The sequence below is a fragment of the Cygnus atratus genome, chromosome 9, assembly GCF_013377495.2.
Source record: "Cygnus atratus isolate AKBS03 ecotype Queensland, Australia chromosome 9, CAtr_DNAZoo_HiC_assembly, whole genome shotgun sequence".
NCBI classification, from domain to species: domain Eukaryota; kingdom Metazoa; phylum Chordata; class Aves; order Anseriformes; family Anatidae; genus Cygnus; species Cygnus atratus.
In genome coordinates this window covers 16,864,322-16,879,571 of record NC_066370.1, presented here as the reverse complement: position 1 = coordinate 16,879,571, position 15,250 = coordinate 16,864,322, and the positions used below count along the sequence as shown (strand labels likewise).

At 65.6% G+C, this 15,250-nt stretch overlaps 3 protein-coding genes across 4 annotated transcripts; 1 reads left to right on the top strand and 2 right to left on the bottom strand.

Annotated features, from left to right (window-relative positions):
• Nucleotides 1-810: 810 nt before the first annotated feature.
• ECEL1 (endothelin converting enzyme like 1) lies at nt 811-7,540 on the top strand. 2 transcript variants are annotated; one of them, XM_035544861.1, is made up of 17 exons: nt 811-1,554; nt 2,761-2,829; nt 2,902-3,012; nt 3,473-3,565; nt 3,875-3,999; nt 4,339-4,561; nt 4,663-4,761; nt 4,851-4,925; nt 5,343-5,440; nt 5,563-5,621; nt 5,751-5,802; nt 5,936-6,003; nt 6,092-6,216; nt 6,383-6,448; nt 6,611-6,706; nt 7,200-7,276; nt 7,441-7,540. In XM_035544861.1, the coding sequence occupies exons 1-17, from the start codon at nt 811-813 to the stop codon at nt 7,538-7,540; spliced, it is 2,280 nt and encodes a 759-aa protein (XP_035400754.1). The 2 variants fall into 2 exon arrangements, with proteins under 2 accessions (XP_035400754.1, XP_035400753.1); XM_035544860.1 differs by having other exon boundaries at nt 5,343-5,446.
• Nucleotides 7,541-8,368: 828 nt separating this feature from the next.
• On the bottom strand, nt 8,369-11,328 carry LOC118247118 (intestinal-type alkaline phosphatase-like). Its single transcript, XM_035544859.1, has 11 exons — nt 11,259-11,328; nt 10,625-10,741; nt 10,392-10,507; nt 10,095-10,269; nt 9,830-10,002; nt 9,609-9,743; nt 9,446-9,518; nt 9,224-9,358; nt 8,931-9,122; nt 8,708-8,822; nt 8,369-8,627 (listed from the first exon to the last, which is right to left on the bottom strand). The coding sequence occupies exons 1-11, from the start codon at nt 11,326-11,328 to the stop codon at nt 8,369-8,371; spliced, it is 1,560 nt and encodes a 519-aa protein (XP_035400752.1).
• A 646-nt stretch (nt 11,329-11,974) lies between these two features.
• On the bottom strand, nt 11,975-14,714 carry LOC118247186 (intestinal-type alkaline phosphatase-like). Its single transcript, XM_035544960.1, has 10 exons — nt 14,510-14,714; nt 14,030-14,145; nt 13,786-13,960; nt 13,531-13,703; nt 13,319-13,453; nt 13,165-13,234; nt 12,933-13,065; nt 12,623-12,816; nt 12,398-12,514; nt 11,975-12,261 (listed from the first exon to the last, which is right to left on the bottom strand). Exons 1-10 carry the CDS (start codon nt 14,712-14,714, stop codon nt 11,975-11,977), a joined length of 1,605 nt encoding a protein of 534 aa, XP_035400853.1.
• Between the last annotated feature and the right edge of the window lie 536 nt (nt 14,715-15,250).

Genomic DNA, 15,250 nt, shown 5'->3' with positions numbered 1-15,250 from the left:
ATGGACAGAGCCCCCCTCCCCAGAACAGCGACCGCTGGGCACCGGCTAGCAGAGAGGTGCTGGGGAGGGGGATTGGGGTAGGGGGGTGCTGTGAGGTGTCCATAGGGGCCAGACCCCCCCCAGACTGGAGTGAACTTTGTGTGTGCACACCGCGCTGCAACACGCTTGGACGCAACGCAATGCAACACGGCACGCCGCGACCCACCCCAACCCAGTGCAACGCGGCACGGCGCAACACGGCGCAGGGCGTGACAGCACAACCCAGTGTGCAACAGCCCAAACCAACCCTGTGCAACGCCTTCTCCCCCCAAAAATCCCCAGGGACCCTCTTACCCACGCTGCTCACCCCTCCTGGAGAGGCTGGGAGTCCCATGCCCCCCTCAGCCCATCAGGTGCGGTGTGGTGCTCCCCGGACCACCCCAGGCACCCACTCAGAGTGGGTGCCGTGCCCACGTTGGGGAGATGGAGCATTGCCAGGGGCTGGGTGGGACTGTGCAGGTGGGACCTGCCCCATCCCCAGGTGGGGGGACCAAGGGACAGCCATGGGGTAGGGCTGCCACCAAGCTCCCAGCACCAGCACCACCAGTGCCACCAGCGGGGCGCACAGGCAGGGACAGCGACGTGGGCAATGATGACGGCAAGAAGCAATCCCCTTGCTCCTCCCCAAACACCCCTCAACCACCTCCTCTGCCTTTTCCAGGAGCAGCCTGACTCTGGGCACCTCCACCACCTCCAGGATGAACCGGGGAGCACCGGCACCTGCCCCGCGCTTTCCCTGAGCCCCCCCGGTGCCTGCGGGCAGCCCCAGCCATGGAGAAGACCTACTCGTTGACGGCCCACTACGACGAGTTCCAGGAGGTGAAGTACGTGAGCCGGTACCAGAGCGGCACGCTGCCCAACGGCTTCGCCCTCCAGCTGGGCGCCGGGGCCAAGAAACGCGGCGGGGGGCTGCCGCGCTGGAGCCGCCGGGAGATCTGCCTGCTCTCGGGGCTGGTGTTCGCCGCCGGGCTCTGCGTCATCCTGACGTGCATGTTGGTCCTCAAATACCTGGCGGCCGAAGGGGACAGCTACTGCCTGGAGGGCTGCCAGGAGAAGAAGGCCTTCCTGCGGGCGTCCCGCTTCCTCAGCGCCAACATGGACGCCACCATCGACCCCTGCCAGGATTTCTACTCCTTCGCCTGTGGCGGGTGGCTCCGGCGGCACGGCATCCCCGAGGACAAGCTGGTGTATGGCACCATCGGGGCCATCGCTGAGCAGAACGAGGCCAAGCTGCAGGCGCTGCTGAGCCGCCCCGTGCGCCGGCGAGCCCCCGCCTCAGCTGAGAGGAAGGTGAAGGAGTTTTTCCGCTCCTGCCTGGACCGAGCTCAGATCGACCGGCTGGGCCCGCGGCCCATGCTGGAGGTGATCGGGGAGTGCGGCGGCTGGGACGCCTCGCCGGGCCGTGGGGACCTCAACGAGCTGCTCTACAAGACGCAGGGGGTCTACAGCGCCGCCGTGCTCTTCTCGCTCACCGTCAGCCTGGACGACAGGAACACCTCCCGCTATGTCATTCGGGTGAGGGCACCCTGCCACCCCCCTCCTCCCCGTGGGACGTCCCCCAGCCAGCACCCTGGGGCCGGGGTAGCACCTTTGGGGTGGGAAGGATGTGGGAGGGGACGAGGTGGGGTCCCCCCTGTGCCATCAGCTGAGCCCCTCACCCCGGTGTCCTGGCTGCTGTCTGCACAGGATGGGGCAGTTCTGGCTCTGCACTGGGTGTCCATGGCTTTGTCAGCCATCCCCACTCCTGTCACCCATGTCCCTTGCCCTGTGGTGCCATCAGGGCATGGGGGGGCTGCTTCTGGGTGGCCAAGCCTTGAGCACCCTGGGTGGGCACAGCGGGGGCACAGCAGTGGCACTGATGGGGACACTGGGGGGGGGCACCAAGCGGGCATGGTAATGGCACAGCGGTGGGCACGGTGATGGCACGGTGGTGGGCACAGAGGGGACACGGGGTGGGCACGGCAGGGACATGGTGAGGGTGGCGGTGGCACGGTGGGGACAAGGTGTTGGGCACACTGGGGGGGGCATGAAGCCTCCTGGGTCCCCATGAGCTGGTGGGGCCGGCACCAAGGGTTGTGCGTGTGAGTGTGTAAGTGTGAGCGTGCGAGCCAGGGGACAGAGCAGGAGGTCGCCTGTGCCGGAGGGGTGTGCGTGTGTACACTAGAGGGAGCGTGTGTCACGGAGAAAGGCTTTGGCTCCGACGGGTGTGATGGGGAAGGCGCGGGTGTGCCAAGGGTGGGGTGCCACGGCAAGGTTTGGGGTGGAGGGGAGCAAGGCGGCTCCAACGCCTCGCATGTGGACGGGTGTGACAGGTGTGTGACAGGTGTGCATAGTGTGTGTGACAGGTTGTGCGTGTGCGTGCTGTGAGACGAGGTTGAAGGGTGTTTGGCGGGGGGGTACAGTGCGTTTGGTGAAAAGCGAGTGTGTGCGTGCACCACCGAGGGGTGTGCGAGAGAAGGGCTGTGGGGGGGGTGTGTGTGTGCATGAATGGGGTGCTGGTGGGGTGTGACACAGGGCAGAAAAGGTGCAGATGGGTGCACGTGCGTGTGGGTCAGTGGGGATGTCTGTGCAGCACTGCTCATCCCTGTGCTTCCCGTGGAGCATCCTGCACACAGGAGTGGGACCGGCTATGGGGTGGGTGTGGGGGTGTATAGCCAGGACAGGGCTGGGGGTGCCCCTCTCCCCACCCTCTGCTCACCCTTTGCCCCCATCTCCCCCCAGATTGACCAGGATGGGCTGACGCTGCCTGAGCGGACCCTCTACCTGGGGCAGGATGAGGAGAGTGAGAAGGTGAGGATTTTGGGGGGCTCGGGGGCAGGGGGACAGCACAGGTGGCACTCACGGACCTGTCGCTTGGCACAGATCCTGGCCGCATACCGGGTCTTCATGGAGCGGCTGCTCACCCTCCTGGGGGCCGAGCACGTGGAGCAGAAGGCGCAGGAGATCCTCCAGCTGGAGCAGCACCTCGCCAACGTGAGGGGGGTGCCTGTCCTGGGATTTGGGGTGTCCCTGCCTAGCTCTGGGGGACCCTATCCCTTGGGAACCTCCAATCCCAGCACCTGGGGACCTTCATGATCCCAAACCGTTAAGGACCCCAAATGGCAGGTCCCCAGGGACCCCCCCCCACCTCATCATCTTTGGGACACCCATGGGACAACCACTTGGGGACCCCCATTCCCCATCCTTGGGAACCCACTCCAGGTCCTTGAGGACACCATGCCCAAATCTTGGGGAACCCCAATCCCAGGCTTGGGGGACCTCTATGCCCAGTCCTTAGTACTGCAGCTCCTTGGGGTCCTCATGCCCAAGCCCCACAGAGGATGTGGGCCAGCAGCCCCTCTTGCCCCGGTGCTGTGCCCATCCCCGTGCCACCCCTGGGAGGACAGCAGGGAGGTGACAGCGGGGAGGTGACAGCCATGCCCACCCCATGCAGATCACGGTGTCCGAGTATGACGACGTGCGGAGGGATGTCAGCACCATGTACCACAAAGTGACCCTGGGCGAGCTGCAGCGCATCACCCCCACGGTGCGTCCCCCTGCCCACCCCCTGCCACCCCCATCTCCCCCCTGCCCTGCACCCCGTGCTTGTCCCTGTCCCGTGTCCCCAGGGCTGTCCTGCATCCCGTATAAGAAGCACAACACCATGGTGCCATGCCCATGTCCCTAGAAACATCCCCCACTGCCTCCTGGATAAATGTGCTCTGGATGGTGACGACTCTGTCCTGTACTGCCCTGGGTGCTGGGGGCAGCACCAGGACCAGGCGTGACCCCATGGGAAGGGGAGGGGGGAGGCTGAAAGCCCAGTGACACGGGGGTGACGTGCCCACCCTGCCAGCTCAAGTGGAAGCGCTTGCTGGACCGCATCTTCCACGACAACTTCTCGGAGGACGAGGAGGTGGTGCTGCTGGCCACCGACTACATGCACAAGGTGTCCGACCTCATCCGCGTGACGCCCAGCAGGTGAGGGGGGCTGGCACCTCCGTGCCCAGCCTTGGAAGGGGGTGGCAATGGGGTGAGTACAGGGGGGGAGCAGTGGAAGGACCCCCAAAACGCCCCACGAGGCCAGGCAGGGCATGGTGAGCCCTGGGGAAGCTCCTGGAGGAAGGCACCACCACGGTTCCCACCAAGCCCCCAGGTCCCCAAGCTGGAGATCACCAGACCCATCACTGTGCCTGCCGCGGGGACGTGCACGGTGCCACCACCCCATCCATCCCTGGGCCCCACGGGACATGGCCACCCCAAGCCTGGCATGAGCCAGGAGGTGCCCAGGAAGGGCCTGATCCTGCCCCGCCTCGCCAGGATCCTCCACAACTACATGCTGTGGCGCATCGTGGTGGTGCTGAGCGAGCACCTCTCCACCCCGTTCCGCGATGCCATCCACGAGCTCTCCAAGGAGATGGAGGGCAATGAGAAGCAGCTGGAGCCGGGCAAGGTCTGCCTGAGCCAGGCCAACAAGCACTTCGGCATGGCCCTGGGCGCCCTCTTCGTCGAGGAGTACTTCTCCTCTGCCAGCAAGGCCAAGGTAGGCGCCCTCCCGTCCCCTTGCCAGGGTGCCCACCTGCAGCCCTGAGGGCTGGAGGGTGGCCAGGATGCGGTGGTAGCATCAGCGGTGCCCCGCCATAGGTGCAGCAGCTGGTGGAGGACATCAAATACATCCTGGACCAGCGCCTGGATGAGCTGGATTGGATGGATGAGGAGACACGGAGAGCGGCCAGGGCCAAGGTGGCAGCCCCCAGCGTGCGCCCCGGGCCTTGTCCCCATGGGAGAACGGGGCACAGGGGCCCTGACCCCACTGCCTGCTCTGCCCCCAGCTCCAGTACATGATGGTGATGATCGGGTACCCCGACTTCCTGCTGAAACCAGAGGCCATTGACAAGGAGTATGAGGCAAGGGGGGGAGCCGGGGCCATGTGGTGAGGGGGAGATGGGCCCTATGCCTCATTAGGGCTCCAGGTAGACCACAGTGGGGACACACCACCCCAAAAGGGACCCAGGACACAAACCCACCACTTGCACTGGCACGACCACGCTGTCCCATCCCCATATTTCCCCCATCCTCAGCAAGGGCTGGGGGTGCCCCTACCCCTGATGGTCTGGGGTCCCCAAAGAGGTGACGGGGACGCGGTGGCCCCTGCGGGCCCCTCACCCCAGGGTGAGCGGCCACATCCAGCCCCTGGCCACAACCCCATATCCTCTGTCTCCATGCCTCATGGGGGTGGGAGGATGCCCCAGCACTGCTCCCCAGACTCAGGGGGCTGGAGTCTGGGGCTGGTGTCCCCCCCGACATGGCTGTGTGCCCCCCAGTTTGAGGTGGACGAGAAGACCTACTTCAAGAACATACTCAACAGCATCGCCTTCAGCATCAGGCTCTCAGTGAAGAAGATCCGGCAGGAGGTGGACAAGTCCGCGTGGGTATTGCTTCACCTGGGGGGGGGGACGGGGACATTGGGGTGCCCCTGGCTGTGTGAGGGGGTGGCATTTCCCTGTCCCTCCATGTCCCCAGCATTTCCATCTCTCCTTGCAGGTGGCTGCTGCCCCCCCAGGCGCTCAATGCCTACTACCTGCCCAACAAGAACCAGATGGGTGAGGCATTGCCTGAGGGGGGAAGGATTTAGGGGGCACGATGTGGGGTCCCTTGGTGCCAGGGGATGCTGAGGGGGTGGGGTGGGGGCCGGGTTGTCCCCTCCCTGCAATGCTTTCCTGTGTCCCCAGTGTTTCCCGCTGGTATCCTGCAGCCGACCCTCTACGATCCCGAGTTCCCGCAGTGAGTGTGGGGCTGCTGGGGGGACAGGGCTGGGTTTGGAGAAGGGGACAGGTCCCGGGGTGACCGTCACCCCTGCCAGCACTGTGTCCCCCCCACACCTTTGTTCCTCCCCCCCCCCCCCCCCCCCCCCCAGGTCTCTGAACTACGGTGGGATCGGCACAATCATCGGGCACGAGCTGACCCATGGCTACGATGACTGGGGTGAGTGACCTCCACCCTGCTGGGGAGGATGGGGGGGGGTCCTGGGGACACTCAGGTCCCCCGGTATGATGGGTGGTGCTGCCTGCAGGGGGGCAGTATGACCGGCACGGGAACCTGGTGCACTGGTGGACGGAGACGTCCTACAGCAAGTTCCTGAAGAAGGCGCAGTGCATCGTCAACCTCTACGACAACTTCACCGTCTACAACCAGCGGGTGAGATTCCCCCCCCCCCAGTGACAGAAGCCCAGAAACTCCTCACACCGCGTCTGGGAACACCCTCGGGGCCCCAGATGGGGGAAACTGAGGCACAGCAGCCTTGGTGCCCCTGTGGGGACAGGGGGGCATCGCTGCTTACCCCGTGCTGCTCCTCTTTCGGCAGGTGAACGGCAAACACACGCTGGGGGAGAACATCGCTGACATGGGGGGGCTCAAGCTCGCCTACTACGTGAGTGTCCCCCACCCTGGGGTGTCACAGCCCCCGCAGGGCCACGGGGCTGCTGCGGATGCCACCAATACTGAGGGTGGCCCTGCCTGCTGGGGGACACGGGGCTTTTTTGTCGGCCCCCCCCCCCCCCCAGCCATACTGTGGGCACCCCCTGTCCTCCAGGCCTACCAGAAGTGGGTGCGGGAGCATGGCCCCGAGCACCCCCTGCACCACCTGAAGTACACCCATGACCAGCTCTTCTTCATCGCCTTCGCCCAGGTGAGCCGGTGCCCACGGCCAACAGCGGGCCCCAGCCTGGGTCCTGGGCTCCATGGGTGCCCCTGGTGCAGGGCTCAGCCCCGCAGGACCACACCAAGCAGTCCCTGTGCTCTTGGGAATCCTACAGTAACAGCCATGTGCCCCCCATTTCCTCTGGAGCTCCCCCCCCCCCCCCCCCCCCCCGATAACAAATGGATGTGAGGTTTGGGGGGGGGACCCCACAATCAGGCAGCCCACAGCCTCAGAAGACCCTACAATAACAAGAGTACCCGTTCAATAACGAACATGCCCCTAAGCTTTCCCAGCCCATCCATACCTCATATGTAGGCTTCTGGGAGACCCTACAACAACAAACACAACGAGGGCACCCCTGCCCTCACCCCCAGCAGCCAGAAGGGCCACCCCAGTGGGTGCCAAGGGCCCTGGGGGTCCCAGCAGGTGCCAGGACCCAGGGTCCCCCCCGCTCTCACCCGCGGGACCTTCCTCCCCCCAGAACTGGTGCATCAAGCGGCGATCCCAGTCCATCTACCTGCAGGTGCTAACGGACAAGCACGCCCCGGAGCACTACAGGTACCGGCCCCGAAATGGGGGCACGGCGGGCGCCAGCCCTCCTCGTGGCTGCCAGCTGGGGCGGGCAGGGCTGGGGATGCTGGGGTGAGGGGCAGGGTCCTCAGCAGGCAGCCCCATCATGGGGGTCCCCAGCTCTGAGCTGAGTCCCCCCACGGCCCCGGCAGGGTCCTGGGCAGCGTTTCGCAGTTCGAGGAGTTTGGCCGTGTTTTCCACTGCCCCAAGAACTCTCCCATGAACCCGGCGCACAAGTGCTCGGTGTGGTGAGGCTGCTGTCCCTGTGGGCTGGCACCCTCCTGGTCCCTATCCCTGCCCGGGTGCCACCCTCTGCCTGCCCCCCCTCCAGGCACCAGGGGCACCCCCCAAAATAGGCACCTGTTGTAGGGGGTGCCAAGGCAGAGGAGACACCTGGGGGTGGGGTATGAGCGCCCCACCCACAGGACCCTCTCATCCACCTCCCCAAACCCTTCCCCACATCCAGCTGCTCAGGGCAGGGAGGGTGCCCCAGAGGTGCTGCAGGGCTGCCTGGTGCCAAAAGCCCCCCACCCGGTGCTCGTCCCTGTGCCAGCCCCGTCCCGTCCCCATCAGCCCCACCACCGGGGTGGGCTGGGGCGATGCCAGCCTGCCCAGGGGCGCGGGGACATGGACACGCGCTGTATTTTTCGCTGCTGTTTCTGGTCAATAAAGCACTGGATATGCCAGGGGTGCACGGGGCCATGGATGGGGATGGTGTGGGGAGAGGTGGCAGCGGGCACTGACCACGGCACCACGGGATCATAGAATTATAGAATATCCTGAGTTGGAAGGGACCCACAAGGATCATTGAGTCCAACTCCAACCATGGTGGGGAGACGCAGGGGGCAGGAGCATCCTCCCCATCCTCGCAGCACCCGCATGGCGCAGACACCTGCACGATTTGTTGCCACGTCTCCTACCAGCTCCTGCCTTTATTCAACATCAAGCACGGGGATTTGGTGCCCTGTGGCCACCGCATACCAACGGGGCATGCTCCAAAGAGCCTCTGCCGTCCACTGGGGCACAGGGATGAGAGGCTGTGGGTCCAGCAGAGTCCGCGGGCACCGCAGGGCCATGGGGTCAGTAGAAGAGGGGCAGGAACAGGGCGGGAAGGAGCAGGGCCAGGGGGGTGGCGTGGGCTGGGGGCGCGGCATTGCGCTGGCGGCAGTCGGTGTAGGGCTCGAGGCAGGCGGCATAGGCCATGACGTGGGCAATGTAGGTCTGCTCCTGCACCCCGCGGAAGAGGTAGGCCATGGGGCCCTTGGCCAGGATGGCCACATCCTCGCCCCCGTGGGATTCCGAGGCGAGGGGCACAGCGGACTGCTGCATGTAGTCATAACTCTCTGGGGGATGGAGAAGGGGGTGAGCCGGGCGGTGGGCCCCATCCCCACCCCACCACCCCACCACGGCCCTGAGCACTCACCAGTAATGTTCTCATTCACATCAGTCCGGTTGCCGCCCACATAGCCCGGCCCGTTCCCATAGAGGATGGATGTGTAGCTCTTCAAGTCGGTGGCTTTTAGGGGGGCCAGGCCTGGGGAGAGGAAAATGGGGAGCAGGTTTTCAGCCCTGAAACCCCCACATCACCACCCCGGAGCAGACAGCACCCGGCGCGGGGCTATCCCTGCTCTCGGTGCCCTACCGAAGATGGAAGTGCCACGCAGGGTGTAGCCACCGAAGGAGAAGACGTGCGAGTGGTCAGCGGTGACCACGGTGAGGGTGTCCGCCTCGTCCGTCAGGTTACCCGCCCGGCTGATGGCGTTGTCAAACTCCACCGCTTCCATCAGCGCCTTCTTGGCCATGCCTTCGTGGTGCCCGTGGTCGATCCTGCCGCCTGCAGATGGGTGCCCGTGGGGGATCAGGAACCACCACAGCCCCACAGCACCCCATGAGGTGGGCCCTGCCACCCACCTGGGGACCCCAGCCCCGACTTACCTTCCACGAAGAGGTAGAAACCCTTGGGGTTCCTGCTCAGGATGGTGATCGCTGCCTCTGTCATCTCCGTGAGTGATGGGTCCAGGGTTTTGTTGCGCACCGGCTCATACTTCATGTCCATGGGCTCGAAGAGACCTGGCAGAGGGGACATGGTTGGAACAGCCTCGGCACCTTAAAGTGTCCCAGTGGCTGCCACGTCCTGGCGCAGGGGACATTTGTTACCCATCAGATAATTCACGTTGGGGTCTGCAGAGGCATTCAGCAGCTCTGTCCTGTTCCAGACATAGCGGGCGCCCTGCGGGTGAATCCCAGAGGGATCAGTGATGCCTGGCCCCATGCCTGGGGCAGCGGTGAGCGGAGGACTGTCCCCCTCCATGTCACCCACCTGCCGTTCTTGCAGCCATATGTCGATGAGGTTCAGCGCATCATTGCGCATCCCTCTTTCAGTTTCATCATTGGGATACTCGGGGTCCGGCGTCCCCGCAGGGGTCATGTATTTCCGACCACCCCCCAGAATCACCTGGGGGGAGACGAGATAGGCACAGTGTTCATAGTGATGTCCGGGGGGGGATCTTCGCCTGCTTCCCCCCACGGGTGGGCACTCACGTTGATGTCCACGTTGTGCACCAGCTGCCAGGCGATGTCCTTGCAGCCCTGATCGATGGCCTCCCGGGGCATGCTGGCATCCGCGTACCAGTTGCGGTCCACCACATGCGCGTAGGTCCCCGAGGGCGACGCGTGCTGCACCCGCGTGGTCGTCACGATGCCCACCGACTTCCCTGTCCCACCAGACCCCACCATGGAGCCCCGCACCATTGGGAAGCCCTCGGTGTGACGTCCCTTCTCCCCACCGCCCTGTGCCCCACGCTACCAGCTTTGCGGGCTCGCTCCAGCACCGAGATCACTTCGTTGCCGTTCGTGGTATTGCACTGGGCGTAGCGGGCAGCAGCGCTCAACCCCAACGTATTGTAGTTGCTCTTCACCCCGCACAGGTAGGCTGTGGCCGTGGCTGCACTGTCGGGGACCTGCCGGTCCACGCTGTACGTCTGCAAAGGACATGCAGAGCTCGCTGGCACCCCGTGCTGTGCTCCTGCACCCCTGGGTGCTGCTGTGCCAGCAGCCCCGTGGACATCACCGTGGCCCCATGCTCCGCACCTGGGGGACTTACCTTGGAGAGAGCCGTGTAGGGGAAAGAATCCAGGGCAAGGGGGGTCTCAGGACCCAGCTTCCCCTGCAACTGCCCATTTAGGATCCGGGTGGCTGTGATGCTGGGGATCCCAAAACCTGGGTGAGCAGCGAGGGTTCTGGTCAGCCTCCAGACCAGGCGCCCGCCTGCTCCCCGCTCCGCGGTGCGCCGGCTGTGGTGGCAGCCTGCCCGCCGGAGGTGCCAGTGGGACTCACCATCCCCAAGGAAGATGATGAGGTTTTTGGCTTCGCTTGTCCTGGGCTGGATCTTGAAGCTGGCCTCGATGGCTGCGGCTGCCTGCTTGTTCCAGAAGGATGGGTCCTCCTCCTCAGCTGGGAGGGGGCAGCACCCGTCAGTGCCAGCACACTCAGTCCTGGGCATCCCCATGCTGGGGTCTCTGTTGGGCTCCCGCCCGTGGGAAGACTCCCCACAGAGGAGAAGGTGCATGAAACCCATGGGTCAGGGTGCTGGTAAAGGTGGGGGGAGCCCATGCAGCCTGCACCCACCCAGGAAGGCAGCGGGGTGGCAACAAAAAGGGATGCAATGGGAAGAACTGGCTGCCAAGTGGGATGGGGACAAATGCACAGGGGTAAAGGGGCTACAAGCACCTCACACAGTCCCTCCTCGGCCCAAAGACCAGCAGGACCCTAGCCCCACAGGGGAAAACTAGCTCAAGTTCCCCCATAAATCAGAGACAACCCCCGCTAACCCTCCCAGCTCCCCTCCACAAGCCCTGCACTTTGGCCTGCCCTGGGGCAGCCAGGCTGGCACCACACATCCCAGGACGCCCGCTGCAGCCAGCCAGCTGCCTGTCCCTGTCCTTGTCCATGTCCCCGTCCCCATCCCTACCTGGGATGACAGCAGCGCCAAGGCCTGTCCAGAGGCCCAGGCAGAGGGCGAGGGGTGCCAGGAGCTGCATGGTGGGATCCGGGCACCTGCAACCCCCGCTGGCAGAGCCTGCCTTTCTTGTAGACCTCAGGGGGGACTTTGAACCAGGATCAATCTTTGTGGGGCTCAGCATTTCTCAGATAAACTGTCATCCTGCCAGATGGTTGGCACAAAGGCCGTGGGGATGGGCCACTGGCACCTCATTGTCACCCCACCTTATTGCTGGGGTGGGGGGACACGGAGTGCAACCAGAGGGACTCGCGGTGCTCCTGGCAGCTCCGTTTCTGGCCAGCACTTCCCAGAGTAATAAATGCACGGATGGGGACTGAAATGCCCTGCGCAGCCCTTGCTGAGACAGGACCAGCCCTCGTGCCAGGCTGTGCCTCAGCAGCTCAAAGCTGTGCAAACGCCCTGCTTCATCCCTAGGGGGACATGGCAGCCCCTCACCCTCTCCTTCACCCCAGTGCCAGTCCCAGTGGGAGTGAAGGGCCACAACCTGGGGAAACTGAGGCACAGGGCAGCTCCTTAGGAGGCAGCCACAGCTGCAAACCCTCACAAGGCAGATGAAGACAAACATCCTCTGTTTTATTGCATCCCTCGAGCCCAGCCACAGCAGGGACTGGGCACCCTGGGTTGAAGCAGGGCTTGGTGGGGGGGGGGGGGGGGGGGGGGTCCTCTCAGCCCCCCACCATGTGGGCAGCCACGCAGAGGGCCAGGAGGGTGAGCAGGGGCTGGGGGGAGCCCTGGGTACCGCGGGAGGCCCTGCGGGGTGCCCTGCACTGGGGCTCGCCTGCGTAGGGCTCAAGACAGGCGGCGTAGGCCATGGCATGGGCAATGTAGTGCTGCTCCTGCACCCCGTGGAAGAGGTGGGCCATGGGGCCCTGGGCCAGCACCACCACGTCCTCCCCGCTGTGGGTCTCCAAGTCGAGGGGCACGGCCGCCTGCTGCCTGTAGTCCTTGTCCTCTGTTGGGGGGGAGCAGGAAAATTGGGGCTGGGGGAAGCTGCCATCACCCCAGGGACACCCGAGCCACGTGGTGGCACCGGTGCCCATAGGACATTGTCCCCCCACTCTGTCCTTTATCCCCCACCAGGCTCCTACCCACAGCAGGGAGGCTGGCGGCTGGGCGGCCCCCGTCACGGACGCTGTATCCTGGCCCATTGCCGTAGAGGATGCTGGTGTAGGCTCGCTTGTCCTTGGCCTTCTTGGGGGCCAGCCCTGGCACGGGGAGCAGGGAAGGGCACTGTCACTCCCTGGCACAGCCACCGGTGGGGGCATGGCAGGGGGTGGGAGCAGGGATGCCCAGCGCTCCTCCCCGGGTCCCACCGAAGATGGAGGAGCCGCGCAGGGTGTTGCCCCCGAAGCTGAAGACGTGGGAGTGATCGGCTGTCACCACGGTCAGGGTGTCGGAGGGCGCCGTCAGCTCCCCCGCCCGCGCCACCGCCCGGTCCAGCATGACGGCCTCCATCAGCGCCTGCTTGGCCCGGCCGCTGTGGTGGCCGTGGTCGATCCTGCCACCTGCACGGGGAACGGGGCCGTCACCGCCTCACCACCACCCCCTGTCCCAGTCCCCTGGAGCGCTCACCCGCTGCCGGGACCCCCTCCTGCCCCCCACCCAGGGTGCCCGGACTCATCTTCCACGAAGAGGAAGAAGCCGTTGGGGTTCCTGCGCAGGATGCGAATGGCTTTGTCCGTCATCTCCACGATGGACGGGTCCGTGGAGGCATTGCGGTTCAGCTCGAACTTCATGTCCTTGGGCTCGAAGAGACCTGGGGGGCGGGGAGCAGGGCCGGAGGCTGCTTCATGCCCACGCCAGCAGCCCCAGGGCAGGGTGGCATTGCCAGTGGCGAAGGCAGCGATGCTCTTACCCATGAGGTGGCTCACGGAGTCCTCATCGACCGCATCCAGGCCCTTCTTGTCCCAGACGTAGCGGGCGCCCTGCCAGCGACAAGAGAGCCGATGGCGATGGCATGTGCTCCGTGCCCGGACGATGGCAATGGCGCCGCGTCCCCTCCGCGGTACCTGCTTGGTGCTGAGCCACTCGGCCACCAAGTCGCGCCCATCCCTCCTGGTGCCGTTCTGAGCCGGGTCCTCTGGGTATTCAGGGTCCGGGGTCCGTCTGGGCGTCATATACGCTCGCCCGCCGCCCAAGATCACCTGCGGGGAGCGGGGAGCTGCCAATGGCACAGGGGGCAGAGCACCGAGGGGTGCAGCCCCCTCCCGCTGTCTCTCACGTTGATGTCCGTGTTGTGCACCAGCTGGTAGGCAATGTCCTTGCAGCCGTCCCGCAACGCCTCCTTGGGCATGTCGGCGTCGGCGTACCAGCTCCGGCTGACCGAGTGCGCATAGGCTGCCCCGGGGGACGCGTGCTGCACCCGCGTGGTCGTCACAATGCCTACGGACTTGCCTGCAGCATGGGACAGGGTTTAACGGGATTCCTATCCGTGCCGTGCTGGGCTCTGAGATGGAGTTGCCCCGTCCCCCCGTACCCGCCAGCCTGGCCCGGTGCAGGATGGAGTCCACCTCGTTGCCGAAGGTGGTGCGGCATTTGCCGTAGGCGGCCGCCCCGCTCAGCCCCAGCGTCTTAGCATTGGTCTTCACCCCACAGAGGTAGGCAGTGCCCGTGCCGGCGCTGTCGGGCACCTGCCGGTCGATGGTGTAGGTCTGCAGACGAGCGGGGGTGAGCGGGGCCCAGGGCAGCACGGCTGCCCCCCCCGGCGCTGTCCCTCTCACCTTGGCCAGGGCCACGTGGGGAAAGGTTTCCATGGCCAAGACGCTCTCCTCGCCCGAGCCGCCGGCCAGCTGCCCCTTGTAGATCCGAGCTGCCGACACCGTGGGCAGCCCCATGCCTGTGGGTATGGGTGACAAAGGGATGGGGCTGGGGACAGTCCTGTCCTCCCCAGAAAATGCCCAGGGCTTGCCATGGCCACCCATTTTGGGAGGAGGTGACCTGCCGGCCCCATCCTCTCGCCAGCAGCTTGAGGACAGCTTTGTCCTCGGTGTGCTGCTGAGCCTGGCCCCGCGGGGGACACAGCACCCGGTGTCCTGGTGTCACCATCCCCACGGCTCTGAGCTGCTGGCCTCTGGGAGAGGCCGTGGTGGCCCTGGGCACCCAGGCCCTGGGACAGCCGAGGGGAAGGAGGTGACAGATGGGAAACTGTTGCACTCAAGGGAGGACACACGTCCTGCGGCTCCCCAGCCCCGGGCACTCACCGTCACCCATGAAGAGGATGATGTTTTTGGCTCGCCGAGCAGCTGGCTGCAAAGCCAGGGCCGCATCCAACCTCCTCCTGGCCCCTTCATTCCAGTAGCCCGGGGTCTTCTCGGCATCTGGAGGCAAGAGCAGAGCCAGGGGCGTGCGGGGCCCCAGAGATGCGCCCCCCCCCCCCCCCCCCCCCGCCCCGTGTTCCATCCCCATCCCTCACAGCCCCCTTCAAGCTCTCACCTGAGGCCGCGGCGGCGAGCGGGGCGAGGAGGAGGAGGAGGATGCAGGTCCCAGGGGACAGCAGCCGTCCCATACTGCCCACCCCGGGGTCCCTCCCTGAAGGCCACCTGTGTCCAGGGCAGGGGGGGGGACAGCCCTTTATGGCCCTGCCCTGTCCTGCCGGAGGGCTGAGCCCCTGCTGCGGGTGAGACGATGGGCTGATAACATTCAGGGACATCTCCCAGCCCTGCCCTCCCAGTGTCCCCAGCCTTCCCTGGGGGCACCCGTCCCCCCCCACTGGCAAGGCAGGACCTCCAACGTGCCCCCGGGGAGCTGGGTGGCCCTGGGGCAGGCGGGGTCCCCGAGGCTGTGCGAGTACCTGGGGCTCTCCAGCTCCTCGCAGGGAGGAGGGGACCCTGGGGACAGGCAGGGAGGGCGCAGGGCAAAGGGCTGTTTTTGCAGACACGCTGGGCTGGGCTGGATTGGTCTCGTTTCCCAGAGAGACAACCTGAGGAGGGGACGCCGGGCTG

What these genes read in the sequence shown, in the direction of transcription:
- ECEL1 (XM_035544860.1), top strand. Translation starts at nt 811, where the DNA reads ATGGAGAAGACCTACTCGTTGACGGCCCACTACGACGAGTTCCAGGAG. An exon ending in TGGAGCAGCACCTCGCCAAC is followed by an intron (nt 3,013 to 3,472) that starts GTGAGGGGGGTG and finishes CACCCCATGCAG; the next exon opens with ATCACGGTGTCCGAGTATGA. An exon ending in TGCAGCGCATCACCCCCACG is followed by an intron (nt 3,566 to 3,874) that starts GTGCGTCCCCCT and finishes CCACCCTGCCAG; the next exon opens with CTCAAGTGGAAGCGCTTGCT.
- LOC118247118 (XM_035544859.1), bottom strand. Translation starts at nt 11,328, where the DNA reads ATGCAGCTCCTGGCACCCCTCGCCCTCTGCCTGGGCCTCTGGACAGGC. An exon ending in TGCACAACGTGGACATCAAC is followed by an intron (nt 9,744 to 9,829) that starts GTGAGTGCCCAC and finishes GTCTCCCCCCAG; the next exon opens with GTGATTCTGGGGGGTGGTCG. An exon ending in AATGAGAACATTACTGGTGA is followed by an intron (nt 8,628 to 8,707) that starts GTGCTCAGGGCC and finishes TCCCCCAGAGAG; the next exon opens with TTATGACTACATGCAGCAGT.
- LOC118247186 (XM_035544960.1), bottom strand. Translation starts at nt 14,714, where the DNA reads ATGGGGATGGAACACGGGGCGGGGGGGGGGGGGGGGGGGGGCGCATCT. An exon ending in TGCACAACACGGACATCAAC is followed by an intron (nt 13,454 to 13,530) that starts GTGAGAGACAGC and finishes CGCTCCCCGCAG; the next exon opens with GTGATCTTGGGCGGCGGGCG. An exon ending in CTCCGTGAGCCACCTCATGG is followed by an intron (nt 13,066 to 13,164) that starts GTAAGAGCATCG and finishes CCCGCCCCCCAG; the next exon opens with GTCTCTTCGAGCCCAAGGAC.